This window comes from Sus scrofa, chromosome 1 (genome assembly GCF_054392235.1).
Source record: "Sus scrofa isolate SSC_HxYL_T2T_F1_AM1 chromosome 1, Sscrofa_HxYL_maternal_Yorkshire_Landrace_v2.0, whole genome shotgun sequence".
Taxonomy (NCBI): Eukaryota; Metazoa; Chordata; class Mammalia; order Artiodactyla; family Suidae; genus Sus; species Sus scrofa.
Genome location: NC_139383.1, coordinates 118,231,122 through 118,253,459, shown reverse-complemented (window position 1 = coordinate 118,253,459; position 22,338 = coordinate 118,231,122). Strand labels below are relative to the sequence as shown.

General features: G+C 39.7%; 1 protein-coding gene across 3 annotated transcripts; it reads left to right on the top strand.

Annotated features, from left to right (window-relative positions):
- The first annotated feature begins 326 nt into the window (after positions 1-326).
- On the top strand, positions 327-15,149 carry LACTB (lactamase beta). Of its 3 annotated transcripts, none has more exons than XR_002342462.2 (6): positions 327-744; positions 1,176-1,242; positions 2,758-2,948; positions 3,233-3,584; positions 5,101-5,262; positions 14,355-14,967. XR_002342462.2 is itself a non-coding variant. In NM_001243362.1 (6 exons), exons 1-6 carry the CDS (start codon positions 382-384, stop codon positions 14,884-14,886), a joined length of 1,671 nt encoding a protein of 556 aa, NP_001230291.1. In that variant the 5' UTR covers positions 355-381; the 3' UTR covers positions 14,887-15,149. The 3 variants fall into 3 exon arrangements, 2 of the variants coding, with proteins under 2 accessions (XP_084872337.1, NP_001230291.1); NM_001243362.1 differs by having other exon boundaries at positions 355-744; positions 5,097-5,262; positions 14,355-15,149; XM_085016211.1 differs by lacking the exon at positions 5,101-5,262.
- The last annotated feature ends 7,189 nt before the right edge of the window (positions 15,150-22,338 follow it).

The window sequence follows — 22,338 nt, the reverse complement described above, 5'->3', positions numbered from 1 at the left end:
TAGTTTGTAAATTAGTAAAACAAAGTGTTAAATCTTATTACGGCAGTTGTGCACACTGGAGGTCTAGGTGTGGCGAAAACTCCAAACAGGACAGAGACTAGAAAGGCTTCTCTGAGGAGGAGACACTAGATCTAAGAGGAAGCAGCGGGGGGAAAGTGCGGGGCACAAAGATGAGGAAATATCTAGAGTGGAGGCAATGTGAAAGGGAAAAGGAGGAAGCACTCCATGCGATCGGCGCTCTGGCCCTCGGCCCTCGACTGCTAAGGTCTGAATGCGGTAGCCACCCCTTTCCCTCTCCCCTCCCCTCCCCTCCCCACCCCGCGCCTACGCTGCCCTCCTGGCCTGCGCTAGCTCAGAAGCTGCCAGCCCGCTGGAGACGCCATGTACCGGCTCTTGTCAGCCGTGCCGGCTCGGGCCGCGACCCCCAGAGGCTGCGCCTGGGGCTGCGGGCGGCGCGCTGCCCACCAGCGCGCCGGGCTGCCGAAGCTCGGCCCCGGCTGGGTCGGGGGCCTTGGGTTGGGGCTGGGGCTGGCCCTTGGTATGAAGCTGGCAGGAGGGCTGAGGGGCGCGTCCCCTGCGCCGCCCCCTGCGGCCCCCGACCCCGAGTCGCCGATTCTAAGCGAGCCGCTGCCGCCTCAGGAGCAGCCCCTCGCCCCGTGGTCTCCGCACACCCCGGTGCCGCCCCACGCCAGGCGCTTCGCCAGAGCCATCGACAGCAGCCGCGACCTCCTGCACAGGATCAAGGTGCGGCGACGGGGGGCGTAGGCGGCTGGGGACCCAGCGCCCCACCCCCGGCATCACCGGGGAATGAGACCCCTTGGTGGTCACCTCTCGGGGCGAGCGGGCCCCACCCCGGGTGGCTGGATGCCCACGACCGGCTTCCGAGAAAGACTTCCCGTTTCCCGACCTCCTGGCCATGGTTAGACGCACTTGGGGGGTTGCCCAAGTTGGGGCGGAGGTCACCGCCCGCCTCGGAACCACCCCTTCCCCCCTGTGTGCCCAGCGAGCACACCCCTCACGGTTAGCTCCCGCCAGGCATGAGCCGAGGTGGGCGGGGCCCTGCCGGGGAGGCGGGGCAGTGGGGCGGGGCCAAGGGAAAGCCCCAGACGAAGTTGCTGGCGGACGTGCAAGGTGTCTGTTTCGGTCTGTGTTTGTACTCTCCTTTCTGCTCTTAGGATGAGGTGGGCGCGCCAGGAATAGTGGTTGGAGTCTCTGTGGATGGAAAAGAAGTTTGGTCAGAAGGTGGGCTCAGAAGGGTTTTATTTATAGCCTTGTTTTGTGCCAGTCGGCGAATGAAATCTTGATGTGTTACTCAATGGAGTGAATACCGTAAAATTCTGTTCAGTTTTCATAAAACCATACACACTATAGAGAAAACATATCTAACAGAATCGGACTTTCTGTAAACAATAAGGTTTAAAATTGACTCTGATGAGTAAGTTGGGGTCTTAAGGATCATTCGTTTCTACTCCCACTTTCCTATAAGACTGGTTTTATTGTTCTCAAAATTGTGTATATAATAGCCTGTTAACTGCACATTTGTAGATAACTCTTACGAGTAGACAAACTGTCAGGATTTTGTGTTTTTCTTTTCTAATTCACTCAACAATTTATTGAGTTCCTTAGTTTGTAAAATGCACTGTAGTAATAACTGGGAATATACACAATTCCTTTTCCTTAATGAGTTTGCGATCTACTTAACAAAAGCAAAAAAAAACCCAAAAACCATGCAGAAGTGTCAGGTATTTTTTTCAAACAAAAAGCAGCTTTGGAAGAGAGATTTCTAATCATTCTATGATACTTTAAAACTTATTTTATAATTTAACTTACTTTTCCTTTGCACACAAATTGATCCATCTGGTCATAGCAGGTTTTTAGGAACCCTACCTTTAGGAAATGTTGTTTCAGACATCACTTAGAGAAAGTAGTACTTTTAGCAGTTGATAGGAACTGTAAACTTTTGAATTCGAAGAAATATGATTCTTTCCCTAAGTTTAAACCTAGCCCAATTAACATACCTGATTTATGAAAGATAATGTAATAAAAAATTCTATAAATATCAGCCCTGTGAGGGCTTTTTTTGTGAAAATATTTTTCAGCATAATCTACATTTACAGTTGAAAATAATTATTGTATGTCTTTTCATTCTTTTCAGATCTCAATTCTATGTATTTCTTAGATTTCCACACTTTTATCCTACAGAGGGTGAAGCTTGACTTAAACCGTTTTCTAGAAGGTGCTTTAAATTAGTAGTACATTGTATTTCTTCTGATTTGCAGCTGAGTTAAATTGATTGTTAGCTAGATTGGATTTGCAGGACATCTTTTCACATTTATTTCTATTGGTAGTTATTTTAAGGAATTTAGTGGAAACTCACTTAAAAAACCAAGAATAAATAGAACTTGAAGAACAGTGATATTTTTCTTAAAGCATGTGAAATAATTTATTTAAAATGTGGAATAACCAAATCGTTTAGATAAGCTAGGAAAAGTTATTAACTGAATCAGAAAATCACTCTTGTGAACAGGGTACAATTTCAGTTTAGTTATAAGGTTAAATTGTTAGGCTTACTGTTGTAAGTATTGCTAAAACTCTCATCCCTTATATGTTTAGTTTTAATTAACTTATAAAAGTGGAATACCTTTTCCTTTATATAAACACATAGAATGTTTTAAGCTGGTATTGTTTCCAATTTTGAAGACTCCTTTGACCATGAAGCAGCTGTTAATAATGACTCTTCACTTTTTTCCCCCAAAGGTTTAGGTTATGCTGATGTTGAGAACCGTGTACCATGCAAGCCAGAGACAGTTATGAGAATTGCCAGTATCAGCAAAAGCCTCACCATGGTTGCTCTTGCAAAATTATGGGAAGCAGGGAAACTAGATCTTGATATTCCAGTACAACATTATGTTCCTGAATTCCCAGAAAAAGAATATGAAGGTGAAAAGGTGATGAAGCTCACAGTTCATTTTTCTAATGACATTTAAGTGGTTTAAAGGTTTCATAAGATTCTTTGGCTTGTCTGTAATTATTATTAATGGATTAAAGTTGTTTTATCCGGATAATAACCAAGTGGGTGTTTTTCTGAAATTTGAGGCTGAAGGTGTGTATGTAACATTTTTTCCAGCAGAATTTTAAAATGGAAGATACTGCTGAGACATTATTCCAAGACCGCTGACTTTTTATTATACAGTTTAATATAGTGATTGAATTTTCATGTTTTTACAATCAGGTTTCTGTCACAACAAGATTATTGATTTCCCACTTAAGTGGAATTCGTCATTATGAAAAGGACATGAAAAAGGTGAAAGAAGAGAAAGCTTATAAAGCTTTGAAGATGATGAAAGAGACAGAATCTGACCAGGAAAAAGACTTAAAAGAAAAAGGAGGCAAAAGTAATGAAAAGAATGACTTTGCTGCTAAAACTAAGATAGAGCAAGATAATGAAGCCAAGAGCCGGAATTCAAAACCTTGCAAGAAGAAAAATGATTTTGAACAAGGTGAATTGTATTTGAAAGAAAAGTTTGAAAATTCAATTGAATCCCTACGATTATTTAAAAATGACCCTTTGTTTTTTAAACCTGGTGAGTATTAATTTCTTCTCTTTACAAAGTCATCATTATTGAAGTCTTAATTTTTAAAATTCTAAAATGATACCATCCAGAGTGCACTCAGTGTGGTTGAAGGTTATGGCATGGGTTTTGTTGTCAGATGCTTGCCTTTCTGTCTATAGTTCTCAACAAAGCATAGCATCTGGGCAGCTAGTTGTTTGATTTAGCCTCATGGGAGGCCACCTAAACATTTAGTGGATTCCTAGTATCAGGATATTCATGGGAAAAATTAAATGTTGGAATAATTCTCAAAATCTGGACCAAAGTTGGCATGATAAATTATCATTAATATTGTATTCATTAGTATTTAATTTAGTATTTAGATTGTTCAACTTACTCTGTGCTTTTGTTTCTTAAAGAAATTAGTGTACATCGACTTAATTTCATTTCCAAAAAGGTGATCTATAAAAACAATTTTTTTGGTATTCTTTTGGTATGATCCCTGTTGAAACCATGATAGGTTTCATATCTTTAAATCAGTAAATTTAAATACGAGTTTGTATACTTGTATTCCATTTTCATTTTAAAAGTTTTTTCTTACTGTGAATAGATATTATATAGGTATTATAAACAAGGGCAAAAAAAAAAAAATCATGGATTTTGTCTTAAAAAAATAAGGTCCCTTAGGGAGTTCCCGTTGTGGCTCAGTGGTTAATGAATCCGACTAGGAACCATGAGGTTGCAGGTTAGATCCCTGGCCTTGCTCAGTGGGTTAAGGATCCAGCGTTGCCGTGAGCTGGTGGCTACAGCTCCTATTTGACCCCTAGCCTGGGAACCTCCATATGCCACGGGAGTGGCCCTAGAAATGGCAAAAAGCCAAAAAAAAAAAAAAAAAAAAAAAACCCTTGAAACAACATTGTAAATCAACTATAATAGAAAAAAAAAACAAACTTTAACAAATATAAATAAATAAGATTCCCACCCATTTTTTAGTACAGATCATACAATTGGTTTCCAGAATCCAAAATGCTATAAAGGTATATATTTGGAACTCTCTTTATATGTTCGAATAATATTTGTGTTTTAATATACATTTGAAATAAGTTTTTTATACCTACATATATTTTACTGAAAAAAGACCTTGCACAACTATTTAGATCTGAAACAATAGGTAGTAGGTATATTAAGATAGCTAACTCAAGAAATCAGTGTGCTTTTCTTACCCTTTCTGTTTTGTTGCCATTTGGAAGGATTTTTAGTTTTGAGGTGGGATTTGCTTACTTCACTGCCACAGAAAGGAGTAGATTCATGTGAAATTTTAAGTATACTGATCATCATGTTATTCTTGTGTTAGACATGGAATAAACAGTGCCATTCCAAAGTTAACTAAATTTGTTAATATATCATCCATGATCTTTATCTGAATATTTGAGTAAATGCTCTAGTTTTACATATACCAGTTTTCAGTGGGAAAATATTTTACATGCTTTTAAATAGTAATTAAGCATTTTCTTTTTTTTTTCCCCCTTGCAATGATGTCTCAAGGTAGTCAGTTTTTGTATTCAACTTTTGGCTATACCCTACTGGCAGCCATAGTAGAAAGAGCTTCAGGATATAAATATTTGGACTATATGCAGAAAATATTCCATGACTTGGATATGCTGACAACTGTGCAGGAGGAAAATGAGCCAGTGATTTACAATAGAGCAAGGTAAATGAATACCTTTTGGTATGTCTAGCTATCTCATAACTTCACATTATTCTTGTTAGTTATAAAAGTCACATTTTCCTTGTCTCCATTTCAAAATCAACTTGCCCCATTTTGGGAGCTTTTCTGCATGTCTATTTTTCCACCTATAAAAATAAAATGTGAGCGTTCCCATTGTGGCTCAGCGGAAATGAACCTGACTAGCATCCATGAGTGGGTTCAATCCCTCGCCCTGCTTAATGGATTAAAGGATCTGGTGTTGCCATGAGCTGTGGTGTAGGTTGTAGACATGGCTTGGATCTGGCATTGCTGTGGCTGTGGCATAGGCAGTAGTAATTTAAGAACATGAATACTTAAACCAAAATAACATCCATCATGGGCATCTGTAATTTGCTCTTCCATCATCCCTTTTCTTATGTTTTAGTTAACGCTTTGTTTATTTACCTTTTCTTATTTTTAATTGTCTTTAATTTTGAAATGATTTCATATTTAAAGAAAAGTTACACAACTAGTACAAAGAATTTTCATATACCCTTCATCCAGATTCCCCAAATGTTTATCATTTTACCACATATGCTTTATCTGTCTATATGTTATTTTTCCCTCAGCCATTTGGAAATCAGTTGCCAACATGGTACTCATTTACCCATGAATACTTAAATGTGTATTTTCTAAAAGTAAGGACATTCAGGATATTAACATCAACACAACATTCATATCAAATTTCAGACCTTATTCAAGTTTTGCCAATTGTCTAAATGATGTTCTTTTTTTTTTTTTTTTTTTTTTTTTTTTTGCTATTTCTTTGGGCCGCTTCCCGCGGCATATGGAGGTTCCCAGGCTAGGGGTCCAATCGGAGCTGTAGTCTCCGGCCTAAGCCAGAGCCACAGCAACGCGGGATCCGAGCCGCGTCTGCAACCTACACCACAGCTCACGGCAACGGTGGATCCTTAACCCACTGAGCAAGGGCAGGGACCGAACCCTCAACCTCATGGTTCCTAGTCGGATTCGTTAACCACTGCGCTACGACGGGAACTCCCAAATGATGTTCTTTACAACAAATGGGGAACATTTTTTTCCTGGTGCAGGGTCTAATCTAGGATCACAATTACGTTATTTGTCAGGTCTCTCAGAAGTCACATGAGTTCAATTTGTTCCATCACTGGTGATAGTAATTTTAATCACTTGGTTGAGGTGGGATATACCAGGTTTCTTCACTGTAAATTACTTTTACAGTGATGGTTGTGATGATTTTGAAAATCATTTTATTGAAATATATCAAACTAAAATTTTATCATAATTTTTACTACTAATTTGTAAAAAAGGTATTGGGAGAGAATTTTGAGGCTAAAGACAAATAAGAGTTTTTTCCTTATGGTGTTTTTGTTTCCATTTAGTTTGTTAGAAAGGTAACACATTTAACAAATCAACTGTTAAATTTACCTTTTAAGTTTCCCTTAGAGCATGCTTTACAAATGACTTAAAGGTACTTGAATAGATGAAATGATGGATTTTTTTTTAGCTTTATCTTCCTATTCCCTGTACTAGTTTTGTTCAGTTTTCTGTTGTATTTAGTAAAATTACCATTTGTAAATTACCAGCTTATTTAAAAGGATCAAATATGCATTGCAAATCAGCCTGAAGGAGTTAGGTTTTTATTTTGTTTGGGGTTTGGGGTTTTTTTGGGACCTAAAGGAAATTAGATTAGCAGCAAGCAATGAATTTTTTTCTCTTTTAAATAGTTTTATTTTTGTGTTTTTGGTTTTTTTTTTAAGGTCTCCCTATGGCATATGGGTGTTCCCAGGATAGGGGTTGAATTGGAGGTGCAACTGCCAGGCAATGCCACAGCCACGCCAGATCCAAGCTGCTTCTGGGACCCACACTGCAGCTCATGTCAAGGAACTGAGCAGGGCCAGGGATCAAACCTGCAGCCTCATGAATACTAGCAGGATTCGTTACTGCTTGAGCCACAACAGGAACTCCCTCAAATAGTTTTTATTTTTTAATTTTTAAAAATGTGTTTATCTTTATGGCCACACCCACCATGTATGGAAGTTCCCTGACCAAGGATCAAATCCAAGCCGCCACTGTGACCCACACCACATCTGTGGCAATGCTGGATCCTTAAGTCACTGCTCCAGGCTGGGGATCAAACCATGCTGCCACAGACACAGCACCAGATCCTCACCCCACTGCGGTACAGCTGGAACTCCAAGATTAAAGGGTTTGTTTTTGTTTTTTCTTTTTTGGGCCACACCTGCAGCATATGGAATTTTCTGGGCCAAGGGTCAAATCAGAGCTGCAGCTGCCTGATCCTTAACCCAGTGATTGAGGCCAGGGATAGAACCCACATCCTCATGGATACTAGTTGGGTTCTTAACCCTCTGAGCCGTAACAGGAATTCCCGAATCTTTATTTTTAAATGGCCTATAGTTTGCAACTACTTCAGACAGTGTTTATTATTTTTAGATCCAACATTATAGTCAACTGGAAAGCCGAAGGAAAAAAGACAAGTAGCTGAACTTGACAGTTGAATCTAGAAAAGATTTTCTAGTAAAGATGACATAGATACATGACCTTATTTTGAGTTAGATCTAGGTGTTTGATAACATGCCTACACTTATATCTGAGGGACGGAAGAACATTATGTATAATTATTGAGCATCTTTTCTCAGTATAAAATTTAGTCTCCGTGAATATGCAGACTTCAAGGCAGCTGTCATTTGCTGTTTTCTTAATAAGTGATTAATGTATGACTTGCACAGAAATCAAACGATAGCATATGATGGTGAATTAACTTTATCTCCCATTCTTTGAAAAAAGGAAGTGGGTTTCTGTTTCTACTGTTAAAGGTTCCTGTCAGCTCTGGGTTTCTTCTTTAGATTTTGGTAGTGCCCAGTGGTGCTAACGGTAAGTGATTCATTTTAGATAGATTAGATGTGCTACAGAAATAGGGCACTAAAAGAAAGGAGAAAATGTTATCCAGGAAAATACTCTATCCGATTGCTTTGTTTTTATTTTACTTGATAGTTTAGAGGCCCAAACTATCTATTTGGGCCTCTAAAACTTCAGTTCTTTATTTTTGTAATAATTATTTCATTAGAGGGTAACGACATCAGCTTTGGGGGGAAGTTCAAAGAGTAAAAGAAATTTTCTCAAAGATATATTTAAAAAAATTTAAAATCCTTAGGAGTTCCCATTGTGGCCCAGTGGAAACGAACCCAACTAGTATCCATGAGGATGCAGGTTCAGTCCCTGGCCTCTCTCAGTGGGTTAAGGATCCAGTGGTGCTGTGATCTGTGGTATAGGTCAGATAGGTCAGACACAGCAAGAATCTGGTGTGGCTCTGGCTATGGCTGTGGCCGGCAGCTGCAGCTCTGATTTGACCCCTAGCCCAGGAACTTCCAAACGCCACAGATCTTCCCTAAAAAAAAAAAAAAAAAAAAAAAAAAAAGCCTTAAAGTAAAACTTAGTAAATGCATTTCTATTCATTTGTCGTATGGTACCGTTTTACAGGAAATTTCCAGCAAAAATTTGAAGCTTTGTTATCTAGTGTACTGAACCCTTGGTAGAATCATAAATTGAATATGTTTATATTATCTTGACCTAGGCTTTTTAGAGTTACTGTATCCCAAGAGGAAACATTTATCATCTTTATCACTTCTTTGCGCGTGTGTGTGTGCGCATGCATGCACATATGTTTAAAATAGTGCCTCCAGGTGCCTGTCACTTATTGTAATGTATTTCCCCAGAATCCTACCCCCAAATACAACTTATGTTTCTTTGGCCAGAATTTTAGCAGCAGGCCTCATTGAGCTGTAAAGTATGTAGAAAATAAGTTTTTAGCTGGGCACATTGTTTTCCTAATGAAACTGAGATTTTTTTAAATGGAAGAATAGAAACATTGATTCTTAATATGCAAATATATATATATAGTGATTCTGTATCTCGAGTGTACTCTGTATAAGCAAGTAAACTATTTAAGCAAAGACCCACAGGGAAGTGAAGTTAATGTTATTGCCACTAAAAGACACTCAGTTTGTTGATGGGGAAATCCTTAGGCAGTGCATTAGCTCTTTATTAGGCTCTGTTCATATTTCCTCTGTGTTTGGCACAATGCTTACAACAAAAATCTCTTTCATAATTGGATAGGAACAAAATCAAATAAAATGAATGTTTTCTGAAGTGTTTGCTATATTTTGACAGTATTGATAATGGCCTTTACTTTCTCTCATTGTCTTTATTCTTATTTACGTTGTTCCTTAGGAAGCTCATTTTTAGGCTTTTAGTTGATGGGCCCTCTAATTGTAGGTTCAGTCCATGTAAATGGTAAATGCTAGAATGGGATTGGTTTTTACAGTTTGCATTTTAAATTCTGTGTTGTTGTCTTTTTTTTTTTTTTTTTTTTTTTTTTTTTGCCATTTCTTGGGCCGCTCCTGCGGCATATGGAGGTTCCCAGGCTAGGGGTCTAATCAGAGCTGTAAGTGCCGGCCTAAGCCAGAGCCACAGCAACGCGGGATCTGAGCCGCGTCTGCGACCTACACCACAGCTCACGGCAACGCTGGATGGTTAACCCACTGAGCAAGGGCAGGGATCGAACCCGCAACCTCATGGTTCCTAGTCGGATTCATTGCGCCACGACGGGAACTCCCTTAAATTCTGTGTGTTTTTTAACTACTGATAGCAATAAAGTACAAAGTGGTGTGTGATTGTTAAGGCATTTAAGAAGCATTTTTAAGTAAAAGTGTTTTGAATTCAAAAGTTTGTAGATGTAGATTTCTGTGGTAATGTTCTTGTGTGGAATCTATAGAGACTAATAAGTAGGAAGAGACTGTCATCTGGCATCATTCCATCAGTTTTTCAGTTACAAAGATGTCCCAGTGACTTAAGAACTTGTGTCTCTAATTCCATTCTTTTTAGAGCAGAAATTCCTTAAGAATTTGAAATTATAGTTATCATTCAACTGAACAAAATTATTTTCATGAAAAGTCATTGATTCATCCTCTGTAAAAAGGAATCAAAAGATTAAAGTCTAGACTTTGCCTATTTAAAGTTTAGAATTCTAGGAGTTTACTGGTGGCACAGCAGGTTAAAGATCTCATGTTGTCACTGCACTGGCTCAAGTTGTTGTTGTGGCGCGGGTTCCATCCCTGGTCCTGGAACTTCCACATGCCGTGCATATGGTCAAAAAGAAAAAAAAGTTTCGAATTCTAGATTAAAGTCTAGAAATCTTCATATTTTTTTTTCTTTTTAGGGCCTCACCTGCAGCATATGGAATTCCCAGGCTAGGGGTGGAATGGGAGCTGCAGGCCCATGCCATAGCTATGGCAACACCGGATCCAAGCCACATCTGTGATCTATGCCACAGTTTGTGGCATCACTGGATACTTAATCCACTGAGCTAGGCCAGGGATCGAATCTTCACGGAGACAATATTGGGTCTTTAACGCACTGAGCCATAACAGAACCCCTCCTTGTATTTATATTTTAAAAGAGGAATGACTGTTATCCTAACTTCCAGCCTTGATATAAGTGCTTCAAAACGCTTTACTCTTAAAAGTTGCACAAAGTTGATTATTAATGAGAATGAATTGGTAGTTCTCTCCCAGTTACAAACTTGGAGTTCACTCTAAGAAATATATCACTCAGTGAGAAAATGTATTTCTGTCATGTGGTTTCTTTTAGATTTGATTGGCTAGAATTACAAGTGTAATCAGAATTCAGGCTGAAAGTTATGAGGACCTAAAATATAGGAGTGGCCATGGAATGGAAAGATGAGAGAAAGGACACAAAGCTAAGGTTGGATAATAGGGTTTAGCATTATTGAATGAGAGAGATGAAGACAAGAGAGGCAAGAAGAGTTTTAATGGAGAGGAGAAATAAAAGGTTTGAAAGAGATTAGTTTTGGATGTGTTCATTTTGAGAACCGAGAAGATCACGTCAAATCATTGCTTTTCCAGAGAGCATATCAAGATTCTCTGTAGCCTTTTTTTTTTTTTTTTTAAGTCTTTGGAGTACACACCTGTAGTCATCCCAGCTTCACCCAATATTATGACTTAGACTGCTTATGTAGGTTCCCAGGCTAGGGGTCAAATCAGAGCTACAACTGCCGGCCTACACCACAGCCACAGCAAGGCCAGACCCACATCTTCAACCTACACCACAGTTCATGGCAATGTCGGATCCTTAACCCACTGAGTGAGGCCAGGGATCAGACCTGCATCCTCATGGATATTAGATTTGTTTCTACTGAGCCATGACACAAACTCCAAGACATAAAAGAATCTGGAAGGAAGAAAGAGGAGTCATTTTTCAAATTTTATGTACCCACAATCCCTCCAAAGTAATGAATTTTTGTTCTGCCCAATTATATGGAGGGTTTGTTGCCCTTTGGGGAGGTTTAAGGTCTTCTGCCAGCATTCAGTAGGTATTCTACGTGAATCATTCTAAATGTAGATTTTGTTTTCTGATATGTTTGTGGGAGAAGGTAAGTGCCACATTTTACTCCTCCACCATCTTGATCTGGCTCCTCCCAAAGTAATGAATTTTGAAGGGAGGGTTGAGACCCTCTGCTGGTTCTGATAAGCAACCTTTGAGGAGAAAAAAACAAATTTGAGAATTGTTAATGCTAGTAGAGAATTCGATTGTAAATATGGAACCGGGGTTGTTGTACAGCTGCAGTTTTGTAGTTATCTCTGTAGAAAAGAAAACCTGGAACACTAGACCCACTGGTATTTGGAGGCATGTGGGGAATCATAGGGTTGAGAGCGAGCAGAGAGCCCAGAGCCAAGTGGCCTGATGGGTCACAGTGCCACAGGGGCAACTAAGATGAAGACCATAAAAAGGGAATTAGAAGATCCTTGATAATCCACAGAAGAGCTGTTTAGTAGAAATGGGGGAACAGGAGCCAGCATTTGAGGACTTGAATGAATGGAGAGGGTGGAAACAGCAGGTGCAGAGGACTGGTGGATGACAGCTATAACAAGGATAAAAAAGATAAAAGGTTTTTTTCCTCTGAGGATATACGAAAGTAGAGCATTTTGTGAACTAAGGTGAAGAGGTTAATGTTCCTAGCATTGCGCAGAAAGTCCTTTGTGACCTGCGCCCTGTCCCACATCTACTCTGCCAGCCTCACCTTGTGGAGCCTTCTCCTTCAGCCAGACTGAACTGCTTTGCTCCTCAGCAAAGTGACCAGCCATTTCAACAGGGCTAGCTCTCACTAGTGCTTGGGATTCCTCACATGTATCTTGCTAGTTGTCCCACAACCTGTTATAGTGTGGTCCAGGGACCAGCAGCGTTGACATCACCTGGCATCTTGTTAGAACTGCAGAATTTGGGGCCCTCCCCACACCTACTGAATCAGAATCTGCATTTTTAACAAAACATCCAGTTGATTCATATGCTGCTCTGAAATTTAAGAACCGTCCCACAAGACTGTCAGCCCCTTGAGAGCAGCCACCGTGGATGGTGGTTCTTGTCTCCAGTGCTTTACAAGGAGTCTCCATTAAATACTTGGCCAGCAAATGTTGCTTTCACATGTTCAACATATATTACAAGCCCTTAGTGGATGGACAGTACTCTTCTAGATAGGGGAATCATCAATGAGCCAGGTAGATAAGATTCTTGCCCTTAGAGACAAACATGTAAACTAAGAATCTTGGATGTTGATATGAAGAAAATAGAACAGGGCAATGGGATTTAGAGGGAGAGGATGTTTCTGGGGGCATCCTAACAGTGTTTGGCACATGGTAAGTGCTCCATTGATAACTGTTGAATGCTTGAGTGAATAACAGCTACCAGTTATTAAGTACCTATCAGAAAATGCAGAGTGCTTTATATATTTATTTCTGACTCTGCAAAGTAAACGTTTTGGGGATGGAAACAGAGCGGCAACAGACTGCCTGGGGTTTAATCCAACTCTGCCACTTATAGGCTCTGTGGCTTTGGACAAGTTATTGATAGTCTTTGTGCCTGTTTCCTCATCTGTAAAATAGGAAATTTAATAGTACCTACATCCTAACATTGTTACAGTAATAAATTAGTTCATATTTATGTAGTTCTTAGAACAATGCCTGGAACATAGTAAGAACTGTGCAAGTGTTAATCAAGTAAAATAAGCATAGCCAGTAAGGATGAAAGTTGGGATTTAAACTGAGGCTTGCGGAGTTCTGATCATGACACAGTGGAAACAAATCCAACTAGGAACCATGAGGTTTTGGGTTCAATTCCTGGCCTCGCTCAGGGGGCTAAGGATCTGGCGTTGCCATGAGTTGTGATATAGGTCGCAGACACTGCTCAGATCCCACGTTGCTGTGGCTATGGTGTAGGCTGGCAGCTGTAGCTCTGACTCGACCCCTAGCCTGGGAACCTCCATATGTGGTGGGTGTGGCCCTAAAAAGCAAAATTAAAAAAATAAAAATAATAAACTGAGGCTTGCTAGGTCCCACTTCTTCTACTGCACCAAGAAAGTACCACATCATGTCATTATACATGGTATTTCTTTTTTTTTTCTTTTGATGTAAAAGTTCCCAGGCCAGGGATTGAACCTGCACCACAGCAGCAACCTGAGCTTCATCAGTGACAATGCCAGATCCTTGACCCGCTGAGCCACAGAGGAATTCCTGCACAGTATTTCTGTGTTGTTTTTAACAGGCAGTGTGGTCTCCTTACAAATGTGAACCCTATTCCTGAACATCCCAATGTGTACATTTTTAGTTATAAAATTTACATGTGGCACATGATTCATTGAGCCCAGAGGCTAAAAATATCTAAACAGTAAGTGTTTCTGTCTGCATATGCGTGGGGCAAATATATATTATGTGTAATGCTAATCAGTACATTTTTTGCAGAAATCAGAAGTTTGATACACTCAGCATAGACAAGCCTTGTCAATAGAAAAAAAGCCTGCTCTCTATACTTTAATTACTCGGTTATCTGTGTTTCATTGCAATTTGAAGCAAACTGAAAAATCAGTGATTAGTATGTTGCTATAATGAAATACGGTCTGTCTCATGTATATATTTTCGTATTCACTTTCATGTATAAAGTCAGTGATAGATTATCAGATTTTAATGACTATTCTTATTTCATTTTAGATTTTATGTTTACAATAAAAAGAAACGTCTTGTCAACACTCCTTATGTGGATAACTCCTATAAATGGGCTGGTGGTGGATTTCTGTCTACAGTGGGTGACCTTCTGAAATTTGGGAATGCAATGCTGTATGGTTACCAAGTCGGGCTGTTTAAGAACTCAAATGAAAATCTTTTACCAGGATATCTCAAACCAGAAACCATGCTTATGATTTGGACACCAGTCCCTAACACAGAGATGTCTTGGGATAAAGAGGGTAAATATGCAATGGCGTGGGGTGTTGTGGAAAAGAAGCAAACGTATGGTTCTTGCAGGAAGCAACGGCATTATGCCTCACATACTGGAGGTGCAGTGGGTGCCAGTAGTGTCTTGCTGGTCCTTCCTGAGGAACTGGATGCAGAAGCTCTAAATAACAAGGTTCCCCCAAGAGGAATAGTTGTTTCTATCATATGCAACATGCAGTCTGTTGGCCTCAACAGCACTGCTTTAAAGATTGCTCTGGAATTTGATAAAGACAGATCAGACATACCTTAACGTCATGGATGCAAAATGAGGTGTTTGGATTTGCTTGGGATTTTTTTTCTTTTTTTGGAAACATTAAAGTCCTCAAATACATGAGAGTTTAAAGAATAAATTTTGTAATAGAGTATAATTGAATGCAGAGAACTATGTATCTCTAATTGCTTAATTTTGTAATTGTCTTTTGTAGGATTAGTTCTTGATACTCAGGGAAGTTATTATATTTTTAATTTTTGAAAAAAGTGTCAGCTCTTGAAATAAAATATTCTGATAAAAAATGTACTTTTGAATGTGTAATATAGAGAAAATCTCATTCAACAGGAACCTCAAAATATTGGGGGGTTTCGTTTTGTTTTGTTTTTTTGTTTTATGGCTGCACCTGTGGCATATGGAAGTTCCTAGGCTAGGGGTCGAATTGGAGCTGCAGCTGCTGGCCTGCACCACAGCCACGGCAACACCAGATCCAAGCCACATCTGCAGTCCACACCAGCAGCTTGTGGCAAAGCCAGATCCTTAGCCCATGGAGCAAGGCCAGGGATCGAACCCACATCCTCACCAAGACAACATGGGGTCCTTAACCCACTGCACCACCTGGGAACTCCAAAATACTGTTCTTTTAAAGTGATGGCAGAAATAAGATTATAAGATATGGTGTATTACATATTGCGTCTTGAAAGAACACACATTTATTATCTCATGGGTTCTGAGGCTGAGGAAATTAGGAGTAGCTTGACTTGATGGGTCTGGCATCAGAGTCTGTAATGAGGTTGTAAACATGATGTTGTGGTCATCTAAAGGCCTCACTGGTCCTAAAGGAAATGTGTCCAAAGTGGCTCGTTCACTTAATATGACTGATGGCAAGAAACAGTCCTATGGCTTGGGATTGCGAAGAGGCATATTTCTCACCATGTGGACATCTCTATAGGACTGCTTGAGTATCTTAGTGTCATAATAATTGGTTTTCTCCAGGGCAATTCAAAAGAGAAACTGGGAGGAGTTCCCTTGTGGCACATTGGGTTAAGGATCTGATGTCTCTGCAGTGATTCCGGTCACTACTTTGGTGCAGGTTCCATCCCGAACCTGGGAACTTCCAAGTGCCGCAGGTGTAGCCAAAGAAAGAGTGAGAAAATGAGGGAGGGAGCGATGAACCAGGCAGAAGTCAATGTCTTTTATAACCTATCCTCAAAAGTCTCATACTATCACATTTACTATATTCCCTAGATCACACAGAAGAAAACTTATATAACCTTGGAGGGATTACACAGGGTGTGAATGTGAATATTAGGAAGTAGAGATGGTTGGGGGTCATCCTGGAAGTTGGTTACCACAGTCTGAACTCTGACCCCCAATGATTCATGTCTTTCTTACAGGCAAAATACACTTACCTCCTCCCAAATCCTCCAGAAATTTCATCCCATTATAGGAAGAGCCTAAAGCCCAGTATCTGTCCTCTGAATCAGGTATAGGGGTGGATGAAGTCAAGAAGCCTGATTCCTCCAGCTCTGTTTTTCTTTCTCAGGATTGCTTTAGCTGTTTGGGGTCTTTTGTGTTTCCATACAAATTAAAAAATTTTTTGTTCTAGTTCTTTGAAAAATGCCATTGGTAATATGATAGGGATTGTAATGAATCTGTACATTGCCTTGGGTAGTATGGTAATTTTGACAATATTGATTTGTCCAGTCCAAGAACATGATACATCTTTATATCTCTTTGTGTCATCTTTGATTTCTTTCAATAGAATCTTAGAGTTTTGAGAGTACAAGTCTTTTGGCTGCTTAGGTAGATATGTATTCCTAGATATTTTATTCTTTTTTGATGATTGGTGAGTAGGATTGTTCTTTATTTTCTCTTTCTGATCTTTCATTGTTAGTGTATAGAAATGCAAGTGATGTCTGTATATTAATTTTGTATCATGCAACTTTACCAAATTCATTGATGAGCGCTAGTAGTTTTCTGATGGCATTTTTAGGATTTTCTATGTGTATCATGTCATCTGTAAACAGCAAAATTTTTACTTCTTCTCTTACAATTTGGTTTCCTCTTATGTCTTTTTCTTCTCTGATTGCCGTGGCGAGGACTTCCAAAACTGTGTTGAATAAAACTGGTGGGAGTGGACATCCTTGTCTTGTTCCTTATCTTAGTGCAAATTCTTTCAGCTTCTTACTTTTGAGAATGATGATAGCTGTGGGTTTATCATATATGGCCTTTATTGTGTTGAGGTAGATTTCCTCTTTGTCCACTTTCTGGAGGTTTTTTTTTATCTTAAATGGATGTTGGGTTTTGTCAAAAGCCTTTTATGCGTCTATTGAGATGATCATATGGTTTTTATTCTTCAAATTGTTAATGTTGTGTATCACATTATCCGTTTGATTTGATGGCTGATTGATTTGCAGATAGTGAAAAATCCTTGCATCCCTGGGATAAATGCCACTTGATCATGGTGCATGATCTTTTTAATGTATTGTTGGGTTGGGTTTGCTAGTATCTTGTTGAGGATTTTTGCATCTAAACTCATCAGTGATATCTGCCTATAATTTTTTTTAAAGTTAACCCACTTTATTATTATTATTATTATTATTATTATTATTATTATTATTATTATTATTATTTTGTCTTTTCTGGGGCTGCACCCATGGCATATGAAGGTTCTCAGGCTAGGGGTCGAATTGGAGCTGTTGCCACCAGCCTACACAACAGCCACAGCAACACAGGATCCAAACCGTGTCTGTAACCTACACCACAGCTCATGGCAACACTGGATCCTTAACCCACTGAGTGAGGCCAGGGACCGAACCCACAACCTCATTGTTCCTAGTCGATTCATTAACCACTGAGCCATGAAGGGAACTCCTAATTTTTTTTTTAAGGCCGCACTTGCAGCATATGGAGGTTCCCAGGCTGGGGCTCCAATCAGGGCCACAGCTGCCAGCCTACACCACAGCTTGTGGCAATGCCAGATCCTTAACCCACTGAGCAAGGCCAGGGATCAAACTCACAACCTCATGGTTCCTAGTGGGATTTGTTTCTGCTGAACCACAACAAAAACTCCTGTAATTTTCTTTTTTGTGTTATCTTTGTCTGGTTTTGTTATCAGGGTGTTGACTTTGCAGAGTTCCTGTTGTTGCTCAGCAGGTTAAGAACCCAACACTGTGTCCACAAGGATGTGGTTTTGATCCCTGGCCTTGCTTAGTGAGTTAGGGATCCAGCGTTGTCTCAAACTACAACATAGTTCACAGATGTGGCTCAGATTCCACATTCCTGTGGCCGTAGTGAAGGCTGGCAGCTGCAGCTCTGATTCAATCCAGCACTCAGGAACTTCAATATGCCACAGATGCAGCCATAAAAAGAAAAGAAAGAATGAGTTTTGGAGTGTTTCTTCCTCTGTGATTTTTTTGGAATAATTTCAGAAGGATAGGTGTTAACTCTTTAAATGTTTGATAGAATTCACCTGTGAAGCCATCTGGTCCTGGACTTTTGTTTGTCGGAAGTTTTTAAATAACAGCTTCAATTTCAGTTATGATTGCCATTTTCTATTTCATCTTCATTCACTCTTGGATTGATTCACTCCAGTTGCTTTACAGGTAAGGTAAGGTTGTTTATTTGAGATTTTTCTTGTTTCCCAAGGTAAGCTTTATATTGCTATAAACTTCCCTCTTAGAACTGCTTTTGCAGCATTCTGTAAGTTTTGGATTGTTGTCTTTTTGTTTTAATTTGTCTCTAGATATTATCTGGTTTCTTCAGTGATCCATTGGTTTAGTAGCATATTGTTTAGTCTCCATGTGTTGTGGTCCCCCCACACACACACAGGTTTTTTTTTTTCTCATAGTTGATTTCTATTCTTATTGAATTGTGGTCAGAAAAGATGCTTGATGTGATTTCAATCATCTTAAATTTTCTGAGGCTTGATTTGTGGCCTAGAATGTGGTCTGTCCTGGAAAATGTTCCATATGTGCTTGAGAAGAGTGTGTATTTTGTTGCTTTGGGCCAGAATGGTCTATAAATATCTGTTAAGTTCATCTGGTCTAATGGATCGTTTAAGGCCTGTGTTTCCTTGTTGATTTTCTGTCTAGATTTTCTGTCCATTGCTGTAAGTGGGGTCTTAAAGTGCCCTACTATTACTGTGTTATTGTTGATTTCTCCATTTTGTAATGTCCTTCTTTGTCTCTTGTAACAGTTTTTATTTTTAAAGTCTATTTTGCCTGATATAAGTATTGCTACTCCAGCTTTCTTTTGATTTCTGTTTGCATGGAATATCTTTTTTCCATCCTCTCACTTTCAGTATGTATATGTCTGTAGAACTGAAGTGGGTCTCCTGTAGACAACATATATATTGGTCTTGTTTTTGTATCCATTCAGCCACTCTGTGTCTTTTGGCTGGAGCATTTAGTCCACTTACATTTAAGGTAATTATTGATATGTATATTCTTACTGCCATTCTGTTAATTGTTTTTTGTTTTGTTGATCTTTTTTATCCCCTTCTTTTGCTCTCTTGTGGTTTAATGACTATATTAGTGTTTTGTTTGGATTGTTTTCTTCTTATTTGTGTGTGTATCTATTGTAGATTTTTGGTTTTTAGTTACCATAGGGTTTTGATATAGGAGTCTATATATACAAGATTGTTATAAGTTACTGGTCTCTTAATTGCAAATGCCTTTTCCACTATCTGGCATTTGTACTCTCTTCTCATGATTGCTGGTTTTGATATCATATTGTCTGTGGATGATTTCCAGTCTTTGCTATATGTTTTCCTTTACCAATGAGATTTCCCATTTGTAATATTCTTGTTCCTAATTGTGGCTTTTCCTTTTCCACCTAGAGAAGTTCCTTTAGTATTTGTTGTAAAGCTGGTTTGGTGGTGCCGAATTCTCTTAGCTTTTGCTTATCTGTAAGACTCTTGATTTCACCTTCAAATCTGAATAAGAGCCTTGCCAAGTAAAGTATTCTTGGTTGTAGGTTTTTTCCTCTCATCATTTTAAGTGGATTGTGCTATTCCCTTCTGACGTACAGAGTTTCTACTAAAAAATTAGCTGATGACCATAACAGGGTTCCTGTGTATGTTATTTGTTGCTTTTTCCTAGCTGCTTTCAGTATTTTCTCTTTGTCTTTAATTTCGGTCACTTGGATTAATATTTGTCCTGTGGTGTTCCTCCTTGGGTTTATTCTACATGGTGTTTGTTATGCTTCTTGGACTTGAGCGAATGATTCCCATGCTAAGGAAGTTTTTGGCTATTACCTTTTTTGTTGTTGTTGTTGTTGTTTTTGTTTTGTCCTTTTAGGGCCACACCCACGATATATGGAGGTTCCCAGGCTAGAGGTCTAATTGGAGCTGTAGCCGCCAGCCTATGCCAGGGCCACAGCAATGCCAGATCCAAGCCGTGTTTGCAACCTACACCACAGCTCACAGCAACACTGGATCCTTAACCCACTGAGCAAGGCCAGGGATCGAACCCGCAACTTCATGGTTCCTAGTCAGATTCGTTTCCACTGTGCCATGATGGGAACTCCCGGCTATTATCTTTTCAAATATTTTCTCCGGCCCTTTCTCTCTTCTCCTTCTGATACCCCTATAATGGGAATGTTGTCCCAGAGTTCCCTTAGACTGTCCTCATTTTATTTTTTTCTTTACTCTGTTCCACAACAGTGATTTCCTCCAGTCTATCTTCCACCTCATTTATTCATTCTTCTGCTATTATTATAGTTTTCTGTTATTGATTCATTCTAGTGAATTTTTCATTTCGGTTATTGTGTTGTAAATCTCTGCTTGTTTATTCTTTAAATCTTCTATTTCTTTGTTAAAATATTCTTGTAATTTATTGATCTTTGCCTCCAGTTTTTTTCTGAGATCTTGGATCATCCTTACTATCATTATTCTAAAATCTTTTTCATGTAGATTGCTTATTTCCACTTCACTTAGCTATTCTTCTAGGGTTTTATCTTGTTTCTTGATCTTGCTCATATTCCTCTGTCATTTCATTTTATCTAGCTTTCTATGTGGTCTCCTTTTTGCAGGATACAGGGTTGTAGCCTTTCTTGCTTCTGGTGTCTGCCCCCTTGTGGGTGAAGTTGGTAGAGGGGTTTGTGGCCGACTTCCTTATGGGAGAGAATGGTGGCTGCACCCTGCTAAGTGGAGCTGAGTCTTGTCCCTCTGGTGGGTGGAGCTTTGTCTTTGGCTGTGATTAGAGGTGGCTATGTGCCTAGGAGGACTTTAGGTAGGCTGTTTGCTAATAAGTGGTGCTGTATTTCCACCCTGTTTGTTGTTTGGCCTGGAGTTTCTCAGCCCTGATGGTTGGGGCCATATTTTTCCAAAATGGTAGCTTCCAGGGTGGCTCACACCAGTGATTATTCCCTAGAGCCTCCATCTTCAATGTCTTGCCCCCACAGTGAGCCATAGCCACCCTCTCCTTTTCTAGAAGACCCTTCAAGACCCCCAGGTAGGTCTGACCCAGATTCTTAGGAAGTTCTTTCTTTGCCCTAGGACCCAGGGCACATGAAACCCTGTGTGCAGCCTCCACGAATGGTCTCTGTTTACACCAGTCCTGTGGAGCTCCTGTGTTCAAGCCCCACTGACCTTCAATGCCAAATGCTCTAAAGGCTCCTCCTCCCAATGCCAAACCCCCAAGCTGGGAAATCTAATGTGGGTTTCGGAACTTTAACTGCTATGGGAGAGCTTCTGTGATATAGTTATTTGTCAGTTTATGCACCTCTCCTACCGTCTTGATGTGGCTTCTTCTTTGTCTTTAGTTGTAAGATATCTTTTTTTGGTAGCTTCCGGTATATCTTATTGATAGTTGTTTAGCAGTTAATTGTAATTTTGGGGTTTTCATACAAAGAGGTGAAAACAAAGTTCTTCTACTCCACCATCTTGTCTGGAATCAACAACTCCTGTTCCTCTTGATCTTAAGACCTGTGAATTGTAAGATGTTATTTGCTCCCCAAATTGGTGGCTGCTTGATTAGTACTCAAGGCTTAAAAACAATTCTTTTTTTTTTTTTTTTCTTTTTTTTTGTCTTTTTGCGATTTCTTAGGCCACTCTCATGGCATATGGAGATTCCCAGGCTAGGGATCGAATCGGAGCTGTAACTGCCGGCCTACACCAGAGCCACAGCAACACGGGATCCGAGCCGCTTCTGCGACCCACACCACAGCTCATGGCAACGCCAGATCCTCAACCCACTGAGCAAGGGCAGGGATCGAACCCGCAACTTCATGGTTCCTAGTCGGATTCGTTAACCACTACACCACGATGGGAACTCCCAAGAATAATTCTTGATTATGCTTTCTGAGCTCTTGGTTCTACTCTATGACTTACTCTTCTTTCATGAAAGGCAGCATGTATTTTGATCTGAGTATTTTTTTCTGCCTGCTTTCTGCTTGTAAGAGTTTAGGTGTCCAAAGGCCTCTTTTGTCCTCTCCTTTCAGTATAACTTAACAATGTCTCTGCTAATGTAATTTTTTAAAATTTTGTGA

Coding starts and splice junctions, on each gene's coding strand:
- LACTB (NM_001243362.1), top strand. CDS start 382: ATGTACCGGCTCTTGTCAGCCGTGCCGGCTCGGGCCGCGACCCCCAGA. Junction 745..1,175: donor ACCTCCTGCACAGGATCAAG/GTGCGGCGACGG, acceptor TTCTGCTCTTAG/GATGAGGTGGGCGCGCCAGG. Junction 3,585..5,096: donor CCCTTTGTTTTTTAAACCTG/GTGAGTATTAAT, acceptor TGATGTCTCAAG/GTAGTCAGTTTTTGTATTCA.